This window comes from Microtus ochrogaster, unplaced genomic scaffold (assembly GCF_000317375.1).
Source record: "Microtus ochrogaster isolate Prairie Vole_2 unplaced genomic scaffold, MicOch1.0 UNK9, whole genome shotgun sequence".
Taxonomy (NCBI): Eukaryota; Metazoa; Chordata; class Mammalia; order Rodentia; family Cricetidae; genus Microtus; species Microtus ochrogaster.
The window spans coordinates 6839796-6857569 of NW_004949107.1; the positions used below are offsets into that span (position 1 = coordinate 6839796).

Genomic DNA, 17774 nt, shown 5'->3' on the forward strand with positions numbered 1-17774 from the left:
GTTAATTTGATGATGTTTCCTAGGCTTGCCATCTACCGGCTTTAACACATGTAACACAAACACTGCCGCTGGCATGCTTTGCTTGTGACTGCTTACACCAGGACCCAAAGTCAGGGCAGAGTTAGAGTGCCTTACCTGGTCGACGTGCTCGTCTTCTCCACCGTAGACATGAGCTTCGCAAATGCATCAGTCACTTTGAGGCCTGAGGTGGAGGTCTCCAGCTTAGCAGTTGTTAATTCATACAACTCTGGATCCACACCTTACAGCACAGAACGATAGTGAGTGAGGGCAAGCTGCACGGTTACAGTGAGCCACAATCCAAACGCAACAGCAATACCTAGCCACAACTGAGTCTGCATAAGCACTCACTGTCAGATCACGTACTACTCTAGGGAATGTGACAGTCATTACTGTGTGTGCCACAGTGGGTGGGTGCCAGCTAACTTTGTGCAGCTGGCTCTCAGTTTCCACCCTCACATGGTTTCTGGGGATTGAACTCAGGTCACCAGGCCTGGGCAGCAAGCACCTTTACCTGCTTGAGCTATCTGGGTTTCCTTTTTCATTTTATGTGTGTTTGTCTTAATTATGTACACACGTCACATGCATGCCTGAGGAGACCAGAAGGGGACGCAGGAGCTCCTGAAACTTGAGTGAGATAGTTGTGAGCCACCATGTAGGTGTTGGGACAGAACCCAGGTCCTTTCCAACAACAGCCAGTGCTCCTAACTACTGAAACAATTAACCCCATGTTTATTTATTTATTTTTAATTAAACAGTAGGCTCTGAAGTATCTGTAGAAGGAACATAACAATTCCATTTTGGAATTAATGCTGTATATAGCTGATGCCTCTCAAATGCTTCAGGAATCTATCACTCCATCTTACGTTCATTTCTGACACATCCTCAGTGTTTATAAATAGAATAAGCATGCCATGATAATCTCAACTTCTATCTTTTGATTTTTTGAGATGGGTTCTTACTCTACAACCCACACTGGCTTTGACTCATGAATGACAATTATCCTGCCTGAGCTTCTTGAGTGTTGGGTTATAGGCATGAGTCAGTCACTACATCTGACCTCCAACATTCTCAACTTTTTAAAACATTTTTTATTTTATGTGCGTTGATGTTTTGCCTGGCTGTATGTCTGTGAAAAGGTGTTTGGATCCTTTGGAACTGGAGTTACAGACAGTTGTGAGATTCTATGTAGGTGCTGGGAATTGAACCCAGGGCCTCTGGAAGAGCAGCCAGTGCTCTTGACCACTGAGCCACCTCTCGAGCTCAACATTCTCAATTTTTAAATCAGTCAATGAACCTCATTTTGAACTTTGATCTAATCTCATCTTATCTATTTTTTTTTTAACTCCAAGATTTTCTTCCATGTCAGAGACTTGGAGAATAATATAAAGTCTCCACTGTAGAAATGACTTGTTATCTTAACTATGACTAAAGGTGTGAGCGATTACTCAGAACATCAAGTTATTACTAGAAATATGCTGATGTACTTCAGGTAAGAGGTGGGGAGGGCAGCACACTCCAGAGAGGTGAGTGGAGCTCTGCTTATTTCCAGCTCACTTGTATGCATGCAGTCTCCCTTAGATATTGAGCTGGAACAGCACAAGAGAAGCCAAGTTGGGGCTATAGTTAAGCATCAGTTTACAAAAAATGTTTGATAGCTTCTCCAATGTTTTCTTTCTCTTTTTTCATTGAGATAGGACACTTTAATATTGCTCAGACTGGCCTTGAACTCAGTTTAGGTGATCCTCCTGCCTCAGCTAGGACTACAGATGTATGTATGTACGTGCCTGTACTTGGCTTCATTTTATTTTTTAAGAAAAGCCTACAAGATTAGACAAAAATCTAAGTGTATGAACAAGCTTTTTCCTTTCTGAACCCAATGCAGATGAGCAGGTAGCAGTGTGGATTTCAGATGTCTACAGGAATAAAGGAACAGCTGCTTCCACGGCTACCAAGCCCACCAAGGGAGAAAGGCCAGAGAAGGTGCATGCTGACTCCCAAGTGCTTAACAGCTCATTCACATACATACACTTTTGAGAAAGACTTCCTAACTTTTTCTACAATATGCATACAGGCCAAAGTTAAGATGTTTAAAACTGTAGCTGTCTGTATAAAGACCAAGTGAGCCCAGACTGTTCCCTCTTCCACAGCTAAAAGTTAGCTTCTAGATCTCTATATGGTACAGAACACCTGCATTCTGACTGGCAACAGGGAAGTGCCAAAATCTCAGGTGGGTTTATAAAACTGGACACTCAGCTGTCAGAGTAAAGTGTAGACTGAAAGCAATAGTGTTGACCATGACTAGAAAAAAAATCACCTTTCTAGGCCCCCAAAGCATTCTTCCCCTCCATAAACTGCCCCCAAACCAGACAATGACTGAGAGCTGTAACAACCACAGTTAACGTTTTTAGAGACAAGGCAATTATCTACTAAAAACTAGAGAGAATTTTTAATGGAAGTTTTTTTAAACAGAACTTTAATGAGGCACAGCTTAATCACACAATTAAGTAGCCATCCAAGGTCTATGCCAGCCTCCTAAATATCACACACAAGATAATTAACAGCAAGCTAAGATAAAATGACTTTCCCATAAACAAGTTGAAAAGGACAAACAAGTGTTAAGATAGAGCACTAAGGAAGGCATGATACTTGGAGCTTGAGGGGAGTTTTAATAAAACCCAATAACAATAAAAAGCCAAAGCAAATTTATTGTAATCCAATTTGTTCACAGCTAGAGCATACTGATGAAATTGAGAATTGTAGTTTTAACAGGGGTAGAGACTGCATTGGACCATGCTGTGCTCACGTCCACTGCAGTATTAAACAGTTCACACTTAGAGCTGTGTCCTGAGCCCAGGTATCAGGAAATCTCTGCACTTCTTTAAGCAATCAGGTTACTGGTGTTCCTATTAATGCGTTCAAAATGAGTTTAAAATATAAGCAGATTTAATATCTAAACCAAGTTTTAGGCACCTCAAAGAGAAAGTGGCCTCATTTTAATTATAATGCAGATTGCAACCAAATTCAGCTGAGAGGATCTGGATAATTCTCAGCTCCTCCTTTACCTTCAGTAAGTATTATGAGTTGTCAGACAATTCTAGCTCCCCCATGCTGTTCTATAAATCAGATATACTTAGTAGAACTTTAAGTTGTAAAATATCAAATTTAAGTAAGTAGCAAAACCGGATTACAGACTTTTTCATATTCTTACAAGGATTTTGAAAACTAGTAGCTAGACTTGAGAGATCTTGTCATTCTACTCTAGGATCTATGGCTTTCCTGCGGCAGGAGCAGGTTTCCGCGGCTGGCTATGAGAGATGGCATCCTGGGTCCAGGCTTGCCCTTAGCTGACTCTGTTGTTCTCCTTCCTATACCACCACGGCTGGGAAACCACTGAAGTGGTGGCTGGGTTACCTAACAGACTCACCCCAAACAAAATACCCCCAATTCTCAGGAACTAGCTACAAAACTGGCCACTAGCAGGTACAGAAGGGAATCCTTAATATGCATTCCAGAAGTTAGCATCTGAACAGAACCCCAGTAGCTGTCTGATGATCAATGATTACCAGATCACAACTTGGGATGGCAGGGACTCATTAAAATCATATTCAATAAAATGTAAACATTAAAATGCCATTATAATTTCCATCTTTTATTTGGTTAGAAAATGACAAAGTACATTAGTCTTTTAGTTAATGAACTGCAGGGCTGAACATTAACAGGTATAGTGAGTTAACTTTTAGGGTTAGGTTCATAGCAATTACTTTCTTCTATTAACTTGTTAACATTTTTATTGCTCTATGGAAACTAACAGTATGCTTTCTATTTAAGAGCTACATAAAAACAGTCATTTTTTTGATGTGGGACATGCTAGATTCCAACATTTTGGATTCAATTATATATTTAGCAGCACTAATAAGAACTAATTAAAATGCTAGAATTTGTAAAATTTACATTATTATAGACACTATAACATGAAGCCATCTTTGTGTACTGAAACATTCTTCTCTTTCTAAACTAGTGCTACTTTCAAATGGCTTTATAGAATATGCTTTCAAAATAAGCATATAAATACATTTTCCACTTAGAGAGGTGAAAAACAAAATATCCTTAGTTGTCTAAAGCCAGTAGGGCTGTATTACTGTAGAAACCACTGCCAACTCTGAAAATGAGAAAGTTTTCTTTAAAATGTATCCCGTGTAAGTTGTTTCTTACAGTCAGGCATTGGAAAGTGGGACGGGGAAGGAAAAGTGCGAGAGAGCCATCATCTAGCTGTTTCCTTGTTTATAGGAAAGTCAAGTGTGGTCATGCTTTAGTAAGTAACCAGAACTGTGCTTAAACACTCTGCTGACCTGGGATTGTGCTGCTGCTAGAGCTACTGTCATCCACGGGCCCAAAGAAATCAAGGTTCAGAAGAGTGGAACCTCCACTAGCTTGGAATTCAGTGACCGTGTTGGTAGGCAGCCACACAGAAGGTAAGCCAAGGGAGGAGGGGTTATGTGTAAAAAGGGGTAAGACACACACTTGAACATGCAGGTTATAATTAGTAGTCATTACACATTTTAAAAATCAACATTAAAACAACGTGTACAGTATTAGGTTTTCATAACTAAAGTAACAATTTAACTCAATGTACATTTTCTCATGTACAATGTAAAGAATGTTAACACTTTGTTAGATTTTAGCTAGAAGTCAGTTCTTTTAACCAAAACTGAAAGGTATCAGAAAGACCAGGGAAAGCAGACTAGTTAAAGGGAAACAATACTTAATCTTAACCCAACATTAAATCACTACATGCCCAATCTTTCATGTTAGTTTCTATGAACAATTTCTGGTTTCTAATGCTTTTCAAAAAACAATGACAAAGTTGTGAGCTTCAGGACATGCATCAATACTTTAACGTATTTTAAGTAATATGGATGGTGTAACTGCCCTACCCTGATGTGCAAGCTGTACTGTTCCCCTTTAACTCTGCAACAGTAATCACAAATAGTATACATTTTTAAAGAAGTTGTTAATAAAAAGCATGATGATTTGACTGAAGACACCAGACAATAGTAGCAAAAGGTGCATCCAGGCTTTCCTTCAGCAGGACATTCAATTGATGGTTTCTAGGTGCTCTAGGAGCCTAGCTACAAGGCAAAGCAGGCAGCAGTGTCTCAGGCAATGGGATGGTAAATGCCACTGAGATGATGGTAACAGATATTCTAGACAATGGCTCAAACGGCTTAGGAAGCAATTATAACTCAGGGTCCACTGAAAACCCCTAGCACGGGCTCTGAAACTAGCACTGTGTGTTAAAGACCCTACAGCACTTGTGTAAGGTACTCCCTGCTCAGAGTTTTAAAGTTGTAAGAAGAACCACTGACTTCTGTTAGTATTTGGAGATAAGTTATTTAAAAAGAATCATGAAAATCATTCATCGTCCATTTGCATTTAAGTACTCTATAAAATGCTACTGAATCCGAAAACTACATTATATCAATAAATATGGATCTATCTGCGCAGTTTTTGGTTAAGTGAATAATTGTGCTTTATGCTTTGAAGCAATCTCTAATCACAAGACTTTGTACCCAAGAAAATTTCACAAAGTAATGCTATAAAACATTCAAATAAATTGGTTCTAGCTAAAATATCATTTAAACTATTTAATTTTGACTTAAAATAAAGGAACTAAAACTTTACCTTGCTATTACTACCAATACTTGGGCATTAATATTGTTGATAATAGTAATGGCTGGTATCTTGAGCAATTACTATTTAGAAAGAAAGCCTGAATTTCCAAAGATAAGAGTAAGAAGTTATGTTCAAACAAAAAAGGAAATCAGCAGAGAGAAGTCTGTCTGAACTGTGTAGCTTTCTTAACTCTAGCTCTGGTGCTAGAGGCTCTACGGAGAGACGTACCATCTAAAGGGTTAGTAAGGCCACTGCTACTCCAGTCAAACTGGACGGGTGGTAGAGACTCCTAGAGTTGAAAACAATAAAAACAAACAAACAAACAAAAAATTAAAATTAATCAGTACAGGTAGTAGCAACGTAAAGAATCCTTAAAGCAAAATCCCCAAAATATAGCAAGATCATTAGGCAACAATGTACCTATAGACAAAATTTGGATAGTATACAATTTCAGGTTATTTGCAAATATTAACACAATCTGAAATTGCAGAATTGATAAACAGTATACTTATTGACATTATAAAATTTACATCCAACAAATGGAGTATCTTTAAATTTTCAAACAAACTTATGGACTGATTCTGCAATTCTATTTTAATTTTTCTCAAATTGTGTTTTAAACTGTTAGATTTCAAGAAAAGGATTTAAAACACACACACATTTTAAATTTTTTCAGTGACTACATTAATTTTAAAAACTAGCCATGTAACACTAGCAGATAAGGTGCAACATCACAGAGAAGGCACTAACCCGAAAGTGAATTTGGATTGTTGAAGACGGTAACTAGTTACATATGATCTATACTAAATTCGCTGGTCTCAGGATACATAAAATGAGAAGGAACAGATTCCAGAATCTCTAGTTCTTTACAAGTTTCCTGATTCCTAGTAAGTGGGATGTATACTTTTTTGCTTGTTTTTGAGACAAGGTCCTGGCTGTCCTGGGACTCACTCACTGTGTAGACCAGGCTGGCCTCAAACTCAGGAGATCAATTTGTTTCTGCCTCTGAGTGCTGGGATTAAAGGTGTGCACCACCATGCCTGGCTAGGATGTACATTTTTAAAGTGTTGATTTCCAGATATTTAAGTGTGTGTGTGTGTGGGGGCAGTATGTGTGTGTGAGAGAAAGAATTTGTGTGTGAGTGGGGGGGGGAGGAAGACACTGGACATCCTATTCACACTCTATCTTATTCCTTTGAGACAGGGTCCCTCAGCAAACCTGGGGCTAGGCTGCCAGTCAGCAGGCCCCAGGACCTTCCTGTCTCTGTCCTGTTCAGCAATGGGTTACAGACTTCCAGTGGATATGTCCATGGTTATTCAAACTTAGGACCTCATGCTTGCACAGGCAAGTGTTCTTAATCACCGACCCATCTCTCCAGTCCAATTAGTAAATTAATATATTATTGAGATAAATTTCTCAGCCGAGTCTCAAACCTGTGGTCCTGTGCTTCCAGCTATTCAATAGCTAGACTGCAGATATGTCGTGTGTACCTCCAGAACAGGCCAGGGATTTATTTTAGTCAAGTTTTCTTAGAAATTACTTGCAATCAGATTTTTTTTTTCTCTTTTTGAGACAGGGTCTTGTTTTGTTGCTCAGGGTGGCCTTAAACTGACTATGTGAAGCTAGGCTGGCTTTTGAGCTCGCATTTCTCTTCGGTCCTCCCAGTGAGATCACTGCATGTACTACCTAGGGGATTTTATGCACGACAGTGAATTCTTACAACTGCTTTGACTACTCTAGGTTTTTAAAGTTCATAACATAAAGTGAACAACGTAACATCAAATAGAAGATAGTTGGCAGACGTTCTTTAAATAAGCAGTAACTTCATTTTAAGATTTTTTTTATACAGAAAACTGTTTTTGTTTTCTCTTTTGTTGACTGTATTAGCAACACCTATGGAAATAACTTGTGTTCCATTAGATTTTTAAATACAACATGTTGTTGCTCATTTACATTCATGTTGTTGGCATTCTAGCCATGCTTCACTGTAAGGAAGGTGCTATTACAACATTATACTTACTTTTTTTTCCTGGGTAAAGATACTATTATATGTAGGATAGGAACATGAATTAGTTCTTTGGGGAAGATAATATAATTGTTTTGGTAAAATAGGGATAGGCAAATTAATATAAGCATTTAATCTCCATAAATCAAGCTCAGTCTGTCCAGCTTAGAGGCTGAAGAGGAAGGTATAAAACCAAGTAAAATGTTGACATTAAGAGATGCCAGGGCTGAAAGACAGTGGGACAGAAGGGAGAGTGACCAGTAAGGGTGTCTTTGTTCCATGTCTGTGCTGTACACAGCTCCCAAGGGCCTGACTACATTCTCAGCTCCTAAGAAGCTCTCTGTGGCGAGTGAACATTCTCTATGGCGAGTGAACATTCTCTATGTTGATTGTGGGGTAGTTATCTGCATCCACATATGTGACCAAGGGGTTCATAGCTATATAAACAAGATCATATCTTATTCCTGATTATACTTTATATTTACTATAATTATGTAAAAGGTAGCCAAGAGGGTACATAGGCAAAGGACGCACAGGGCTTTTCTTTGTTCTACCTTTGAAATAACTTGGATATCTGTAATTATTTCAAATAAGCTAAAAGCTAATCGTGGGGAAAACCTCGTGCTAACAAGAACAGAAATATGGAGGCTGGTGAAAGGAGACCCACTGATGTGCAACCTTGGGCAAGTCATTCGGCGTATCCAGGTATGTTTCCTTACTGAAGAGGGGGTACATGGTATCCACTCCCCAGCCCCGGTCTTAACCTCATTCACAACTAAAATAGCTCTATCAAGTGGCTGAAGCTGCTACTGATGACCAGGGGGATGACGTCAGTCATACTCGCCTCTGTATCATGAAATGTGAGTTCAAGACCCGACCCCCCCACGCACACACAAAAAAGCTACCTTGGTGTCCCCTCCTTCCGAGGCTTTCACCTTTTCACACTTTCATGGTGTCATTACTAGTTTCCCCCTCAGTCTGAACCCAAGATTTCCTTGCCTCAGTCTCCCAAGCGCTGGAGTTACAGGTGTGTCAGTAAACTTGGCTCCAAGGCTTTCAAATCCCTCAACAACGGTTATAGGACTGACAAGTCATACTCAGGTTGGGGGGGGGGGGACCCACACCATGAGGCAAGTATTTAAGTTGGGATGGAGTAGGTAGACTGAGAAGAAAATAGGCAGCTGTGGTGTGGCAGTGTGATTCAGTGATGCTAAAAATGAAAACAAAAGGAAGCGCGGTTTATGGTTTCTGGGGAGGAAAAGAAAGAAAAACAAGATAGGGAACAGGTATTTCTGATATAATTTGCAAGCTTCCAGTATTACAGATTACTGTCATGCCACCTGAAAAGCACAACCACCACCAGACACAACAGCATTACTGTATGGACCAAAACAGTGACATAAAAATTATACATGGTGTCCCAATGACTAGTGGACTTTATATGAAGATCTTTATGATGCACTTCAGGTCCTATTTTAAGGTGAATCACAGGTATGGAGCCAAGCCAACTAGCACAGAATTCTAAATTAAAATACATGTATTTCATTTGGTTACCTAGAAATATGCCTTCAGTTAAGTCTGAATTAAATTATGTAAGAATATAACATGGTGTAAAGTTATGACCAGAAGCTTCTAAGCTGTAGGGGCAAAATGACAAGCAACAGCTAACTCCAACGGAATAAGCAATAGTGATGGGGATGGCTGTATAGAGGGGGAAAAGAGGAAAGAAGAAAAACTGACACTAACATTGCGATACAAAAGCTCCATTTTCAGTAAGTATCCCAGAGCAGTGTGGGCCTGTGAGTGCAGTGTGAGGGCAAGGAAAAGAGTAACTGAGGCATTCTGCCCTACCATCACAGAGCCAGGCGGTGTGCACTCCAAGCCTGGCTATCTTACTGAGCTTGGAAATGAACTTTAAACTATGCCCAAGAATAAGCCACAGCGGCATACAGCAGTTAACAACAGATGTTTCCTGAAACATACTTGAAAGGATCAGACCTAAATTTTACGCATAATTTTCTTTTCTTTTTTTGGGCAGGATTTCTCTTTGTAGTCCTGGCTGTCCTAGAACATGCTTTGTAGACTAGGCTGCCTTTGAACTCACAGAGATCCACCTGCCTCTGCCTCCCAAGTGCTGGGATTAAAGGCGTGCGCCACCACTGCCTGGCTATCTTTTTATTTTTGAAAATTACAGATAATTTGTCCATTGTATTCTAAGAGTGTTAATTAACAATCAAAACACATCTACTGTAAAGTTTTACAAATATAACGATAAAAGATATATTAAAGAAAATAAACCAGTATGTGTAATTATGTGTCCTTATACACGCTTACAACACATACAAGTATTTTTACCTGGAATGGATCAGATGTACATGTGTTCATTTCTGGTGTCATAATGGTTGTCTGACCAATAGAAGCAATTTTTTCTGCAGCAGACAGTGGTTTCAATGGTTCCTTGGTGGGCTCTAACATACCCTGAAAAAGGTAAACTCATCATTAATTGGAGAAGGATCAATACAAAGTTTATAATAATGGCAATTTAAAAGAAAAAAGATTATTTCCAAAGTACTATATATATATATTTTAGAATAAATTTTTTGAAGTCAAATCTTCCATTTAAATAAGATTTTATTTCCAAAGTACTATATATATATATTTTAGAATAAATTTTTTGAAGTCAAATCCTCCATTTAAATAAGATTTTATTTAATGATGTTTAAGATACCAATATGACACAAAAAGGCAATCTTTTTACATGTGGTATGTTGAAAGCACAATGTCTGTTAGTAAGACTTTAACATATTTAAACCTGAGCTGGTGTCTTGGTACTTAGATCTTTGTACTGGAAAAGAAAGCACAGAGGCTGCCATTTCAGAGAGGGAAAACACTGTTTACTCCACTGATCTGAAACAATTCAAACACACTTTTGTGTGTGGAGGAGTTAAAGACAGGGTTTCTCCGTGCAGCCCTGCTTGTCCTGGAACTCACTATGTAGACCAGGCTGGCCTCGAACTCAGAGAAATGCACCTGCCTCTGCCTCCTGGGATTAAATGCACGAGCCACTACTGTCTGGATTCTTTTGGTTTTGCAAGACAAAATTTACTCTGTGTACCTCTAAAACAGAGAGTAAAATCTTAAATCTGTAGATTAGGCAGGCTGGCCTTGAACTCAGAGGATCACCTGCCTCTGCCTCCCTAGAATTAAAGGTGTGCGCCAGCACACCCAGACCAGAGATATCTGTGTCTTAAATCTTACAAAAATTTTTGAGGAAGGTGGAGAACCAGAAACTTAAATAATTGTTTCAGGTGTACTCCTCCATATAAAAGGCACCACAGGGGGAAAAATCAGGTACAATTCAATTTTGGTATTAAAAATACCCCTGGGTAAAGTACTGGCCTTGCAAGCATGAGGACCCTTACTAGTTCAATGTTTACTCAGGTGATAAAAGGTTGGCACAGTGACACTTGCTTACCCATGCAGGGAAACATGGACAGAGACGTACAACATGTACCTGACAACCCACACCTACAAACCACAGACACAGAAGTGGGAAGATCTATTTATATTCACTAAATAAATTTTAGCATGGGGCTTAAAATAGGATATTTTTACTATTATAGGCAATAAAGTAAAAAATGAAGTGTAAGCCTTAGCTGCCAACTCCTCCCAGGACGCGGAGCCAATACGCTAATATGACATGTGAATAAAGCAGGCCACTGCCGGCAAGATGACCAAACTGTCCAAAAGAGGAATTCCTAGTTCCTACTCAGATCAAGGGACTACACCAACACCTCTGGAGTACTACTGTTTGAAAAAAGAAATCCAGATAACCAATAAATTAAAGAAATGTTCTGGACTTTATTTGCCTAGAAGAGAAAAGCATACAAACTGATAAGAAAGCTTGGGCACAGAAAATTCCACAACAAACTGTAAAAATAAATCACAATGTTCTACTTCAGTACCAATAAAATTAGAGCCTATTCACAAAAAAAAAAATAATAAAATGTGGATTAAAAAAAGTCAAGTTGCACTTATATGCACATAAACATGGTAGAATTTAGACTGTTTTATGATTTTTTACTTTTTCTTTCATTGAGACAAGGTCTCATGTAGCTCAGGCTAGTCTTGAACTAAGCCGTGAGAAAGGATGATTCTGAACTACTCCTGCATCCACCGCTTCAGTGCTGGGATTCTAGGTCTGCTCCACCACACCCAGGTTTCTTTAGTGTTTACATTATTTTCCCTTAAATTCAGTTTATTCCTTATAATAACATGACATTTTTCTTTTTTAAATATTTATTTATTTATTAATTAATTATGTATACAATTTTCTGTCTGTGTGTATGTCTGCAGGCCAGAAGAGGGCACCAGACCTCATTACAGATGGTTGTGAGCCACCATGTGGTTGCCAGGAATTGAACTCAGGACCTTTGGAAGAGCAGGCAATGCTCTTAACCACTGAGCCATCTCTCCAGCCCAACATGACATTTTTAGTTTAACAAATAGGACATTTTCATTTAGCAATAATTCACCCACAAACCACAAACATCAAACTGTAAAATGTAACTGAGAAGCTGGCTCTAAATGCTTGCTGTGCAGGCCTGAAGACCCCCCTAAAAAGGTGGGTGAGGCTGTTCATGCATTGTGAGTGCTGGACACAGGCGTGCTGCTGGACTCTGCAGAGAGTGAAGAGCAGGACTCTGTTCTCCTGCACCCACATGCGCACTGCTCACACATGTGTACTCACTCCACGAAAAGCTTCAAAATGTGACTGAATCTTGCTAAAGAATAAAATGAAAAATGCCCATTTGCCAGAACTACCTAGCATATCTGAAATACAATTAACACATTAAAAATATTAAAACATTAATGGAAACTCTAACTAAGGTCGTGGCTCGTTTTCATGTACTATAATTTGGTATTTTCAAGCTCTTTTGGACATCCATAGCCTCAATGTTGTTTTATTTAAAATTAATAATGAATTTAAAACATATCTCAAAGGTTCTAGGCACTTTCTTTTTCTTTTTTCTTTTTAAAAGTTTAGAAAATACAGGCTGGGGAGATGGCTCAGATTCAGTACTGCCTCACGAGGGTGAGACCAGAGTCAGCACCGTGCCGGTGTAGGTAATGGTGGTACATGCCTTTAATCCCAGCATTCAGGAGGCAGAGGCGTGCAGATCTCTGTGAGTTCAAGGCTAGCCTGGTCTACACAGTGAGTTCCTGGACAGCCAAGGCTGACAACACTGAGAAATCCTGCTGGAAAAACAAACCACCCCCTCAAAAAAACAACAACAAACAAACAACAACAAAACGAAACAACAAGAAGAAAAAAACCAAAACCAAACCAACCCAAACCACCACCACCACCACTTTCTGGCAAGTGTGGTGACGCATATCTTTAATTTTAAGCACTCAGGAGGCAAAGTCAGACAGGTGAATCTCTAAGTCAAGGCCGGACTGTTCTACATAAAGAATTCTATGTCAGCCACGTCTACATACAAAGACCGTATTTCAAAACAAACCTTTTTGTCATGCTATAAAATGATTTAAAAATTAAACATGATAAAGATGAATATATGCACAGATATTCTGTACTTACCAATCCTGCTGCATACATGGGTACTATAACAGGCTGCTTCTTATTGCCAGTGAACAGCTATGTTTGTATTAGGAGAAAGAACATGTATTTAGAGAATGATTTGTATGTCTTGAAAATGCTTCTAATATGCTTACAATGTTTTTATTATACTGTGAATGATGAACAGAATAAAGTTAAGTTTTCCTACGGGCTCATACAGACACACACACTACATGTGTGCACATATATAAATGTGTGTATATATGTAACCCAATAGAATTTTTCATTTTACAGTTAAGGAAAAACCAAACTTTTCTAAAAAAAAAAATACTTAGAGCAGTGGTTCTTAACCTATGAGCTGCAACCCCTTTGCGGTCAAACAACCCTTTCAGAGGGGTCGCCTATCAGACAATCTGCATATCAGATATCTACATTATGATGCATAACAGTAGCAAAATTAGAGTTATGAAGCAGCAACAAAACTAATTTTATGATTGGAGCTCACTGCAACATGAGGAACTGTATTAAAGGGCCACAGTGTTAGAAGGTTGAAAACCACTGACTTGGGCTGGAGAGGTGGCTTAGTGGTTAAGAGCACTAGCAGCTCTTTCAGAGGTCCTAAGTTCAATTCCCAGCAACCACATGATAGCTCACAACCATCTATAATGAGATCTTCTGAAGTGCAGTCATGCAAGCAGACAGAATACTGTATACACAATCAATCAATCTAAAAGAAAAAAAAAGACCACTGACTTTAGAGGAACATTAGTGTCTTAAAATTGCCACGTTCAAAATAAGAGAACATTCAAGCCACCATTTCTCTGTAGAGCTGGATAATCACAGCTTAAACTGAATAGTAAATTTAAAAAATACACAGGTTGATTAAAGGGTTTTCCAAGATTCTGACAAACTCACAATGTTTCGAGTGTCTATTCCCAAGGAACACAAAAGCTTCTTGTTGCTATGGGAGCCACCCCACTGGTATCTCAAGCCATGTGCATCATGAATATCCTGCAGTTCCGTCCATACATCCAGCAGTTCACTGTAAAGGCCACAATAAAGCCAACAACAGGTTACTCGAGCGCTTTCACCATAAACTTCACCTTCAATACATTGACGGTATACTATGCATTGCAATTAATCTTGCATCAACTGTTATCTCAGTGCAACCAAAAGTCAGCACTAACAGTAATTAGAAAGGTTAAGTCAAACTTTTATGAAGGAATACAGTTCAGGAATTGCTTGTTCCTTTAAAAAATTTATTTATTTATTTAATATGAGTATTTTGTCTGCATGTGTATATGTGTACACATTTGTGCCTCATATGTTCAGAGGCTAGAAGAGGGTACCAGATCTCCGGAACTGGAGTTATGGAAAGCTGTGAGCTACCATGTTGGTGCCAGGGACTAAAACTAGGTCCTCTGCAAGAGTGAAGTGCTCTAAACTGCTGAGCCATCTCTCCAGTTCTAGCTTGTTCTTTTTATTGTAGAAGAAAGACATTTAAGTGCTGGGGTACAGCATAATTGGGGTGCTGCAGTGCATGCCCAGATCCCTGGCTTCCATCTGCAGCACTGAGAAAACCTGGCATCGTGGTGCAGGTCTGCATCCCCAGCAGCACGCAGGAGAAAGATCACAAAGTCAAAGTCATCCTTGGCTACAGAGGAAGTTCCAGGCTAGCTAGCCTGTGATACATGAGATATTGTTTCGAAAAATTAGTATTTAAAAGAAAAAAAAAAATCACCCGGCACTCACCATTTTAATAGAGTTTCCCAATTATTGCATTTTCTCCTTTTTGTGGCTTAAGACAGGCTCTGGTAGACCTGGCCTATGGCTCCTCTTGCCTCAGCCTCTAGAGTGCTGGATTTGTATGCTACAACCTAACTGTTCTTCAGGTCTTTCTCTCTCTATATAGTTATACAATATGCAATTTTCTATTTCTTTTTCTGATTGTATTTTCTGACCTGCATACGCACAGTAGCATCAACTATGATCAACTATGTTATGAAAATATTAAAAATATTAAAAAGAAAATTCTAGTAAGAATAATACATTAATTTATTAGGTGCTATTATAAGTATCTGCCTCATATCTCATCTCATATCACAGTATAGTAAGGTATGCTGAGATCAAGTCATATAACTCTGATCACTGTATGATCTTCTACCCTTAGTTACTATTTATAATTTCTTACTATTTTTAATCTATAAATGAGGCTTTGTGAACATATAGAAAAAAAAACACAGCCACAGCAGGTATGGAGATTGCCACTACTCGATATTTTAGGCACCTTCAGGGATCTTGGAACACATTCTCTTTGGACAGGGAGGGATTGCTCTGGCTTTGCCAGTGGCTACATAACACTTAGTTAGGTCAATGCACTATCATTTGTTTAGTTACAGCCTTCAGCTCTCAGTAGATGTCTTTTACTACTTGGATCCTATTATTAGGCCAGCAATGACCACTTTTTTGGTCTTTTATGAGGTAAGTTATTGTATGGTGTATTTGTGCTCTTTCTGAAAGTCTGTAACAGAAATACTGAGGCTACAATGAGACACAGACAAGTTACAAGTGACTTAATTAAATGGAAGAGGGAATATTTGAGAAGGGAAAGGTTGCTTCCAGAGGCAGAGAATGAATAATAAATTATAAAAAGCCCCAAAATAGAAGTAACTTTGAAATTAAAACCAGAAAATAAATTTAGACACCCTAACATCAAATAATTAATAGGAATTCTAGGAAAGGAAAATAGAGGCAAAGAGGAGATGGTAACCATAAAGGTCAAACCATAAAAAGAGTGCTCATTACTGAAGAACAAGCCATCACCACGATGAGTGAAAGGACTCCATCAAGAGACTTCATCGAAAAAAAGAGATTTCATTGTGAAATTTCAGATCAGCAACAACGTATAAATTTGTACTAAAAGAATACAGTAAACTTTGTCTGTGTGCATTTTCCCTAACAGGTTATACCAAATTGGATAAAGGGGAAGTCTTAAGATGACAGGTATAAGGAGGCCTAGGCTGAACCATTCTAAATAGGAACAAGGCAGTTGGTGGAGGGTGAAGCAGGAGATGACAGCCTGACAAATTTAATCACAAGTAAAACCTGATCAAGTAAAATTGTAAGAATAGGCTGTTAGGGCTCAGGGTAGAAGATAAAGGACAGCCTATGTGAGGTGCTTGAGAGCAGGTGTGTTTTAGGCTTCAGACTGGTAGGTTTTGGAATATCTGGGTAGATTTTTTCCAGTTGGGCATCTAAAATCTGAAACATTCAAAATCACAAACTTTTTGAACACCATGTCAATGCTCAAAAATTTGTGGATTAAAACAAAAATCAACCTTTTTCAGTGCTGGAGACCAAACCTGGGACCTTATACAAGCAGGCTAGGCCAACGATCTACAGCTGATCCACACCCGCAGTTCCCTAGGGCTGGGTTTCACAGCACCTCAAAGTTTGGATTTCCAGTTTGGGAATGCCCATCTTGCATAAAGTTTAGGAAGATAGTGTATAAAAGAAAACAAGGGCTTACTTAGCACTACATAGTATTTACACAGTTAAAAAGAAAATGACAGTTAAAAAAATAAACCAAAAGCTGTGATGTAAGTATCCTGAGAAGATGAAAACAAAAAACAGAAGATCTACATTTTTTTTTTTTTTTTTTTTTTTGGTTTCTCGAGACAGGGCTTCTCTGTAGCTTTGGAGCCTGTCCTGGAACTCCCTTTGTAGACCAAGCTGGCCTCGAACTCGCAGAGATCCGCCTGCCTCTGCCTCCCGAGTGCTGGGATTAAAGGCGTGCACCACCATCACCCGGCCAAGATCTACATTTTTAATTAAGCCAAGTGTGGTGACACATTTTCACAGATGTCAGGTGGGTAATCTCAGCCCTTGGGAGACTGAAGTAGGAGGTCCTTGAGCTTGAGTGTCGCTTGGTACGTGTGTGTGTGTGTGTGTGTGTGTGTGTGTGTGTTGTGTGTGGCTTTTTATGGCTATATAGTCAGATATTGCCTAAAACAAAAACCAGCTCATTTATCACACTAGGTAGTCAGGAGGTAATATAACATTGGCTGATTAGAATGTTAATTTAAAAACTTCAAAAGAAACATATATAAAAGTAGAGAAACAGGGATATTTTTCTAGTCTTATAGTGCATGATTAGGCTACAAATATAATATTTTTTTTAAAGAACCCAGTTGAATTTAATATACTTCTTTCTTTATTTATTTATTTTAAACAATGCTGTGAGATCTTTTCAAATTAGAACTGAAACTAGCAGTCATATGTTCTCTAAAAACTATCTACTACTTACCCATTTTCAGCTAAGGCTTCTCTTGTTTTTATCTGCAAGGTGTTTGTTTCCAGCAAGTGCTTCAGAGAAGTAACTTCCTCGTCAGCATCAGGGACAAATACAGAAGGAAAACAGGCTTCGAAAATTCTCTCCAACCGGTTGAGTAAAGCTGTCTGAATCAACCCCCAAAAAGTTCACTTTCATTTCTT

The 17774-nt window shown here is 38.8% G+C and overlaps 1 protein-coding gene across 2 annotated transcripts in view; it reads right to left on the minus strand.

The window, feature by feature from the left end:
* Positions 1-17774, minus strand: part of Aftph (aftiphilin) — a 66488-nt gene that overhangs the window by 5838 nt on the left and 42876 nt on the right. Inside the window, exons 3-9 of one of the 2 annotated variants that reach the window (XM_013353509.2) lie at positions 17587-17738; positions 14196-14322; positions 13302-13358; positions 10055-10177; positions 5923-5983; positions 4371-4451; positions 136-259 (exon numbers count right to left, since the gene is read on the minus strand). In XM_013353509.2, the coding sequence (XP_013208963.1) occupies positions 136-259; positions 4371-4451; positions 5923-5983; positions 10055-10177; positions 13302-13358; positions 14196-14322; positions 17587-17738 (725 nt within the window). The remainder of the gene's footprint in view (positions 1-135; positions 260-4370; positions 4452-5922; positions 5984-10054; positions 10178-13301; positions 13359-14195; positions 14323-17586; positions 17739-17774) is intronic. The other variant, XM_013353510.2, reaches the window with a different exon arrangement.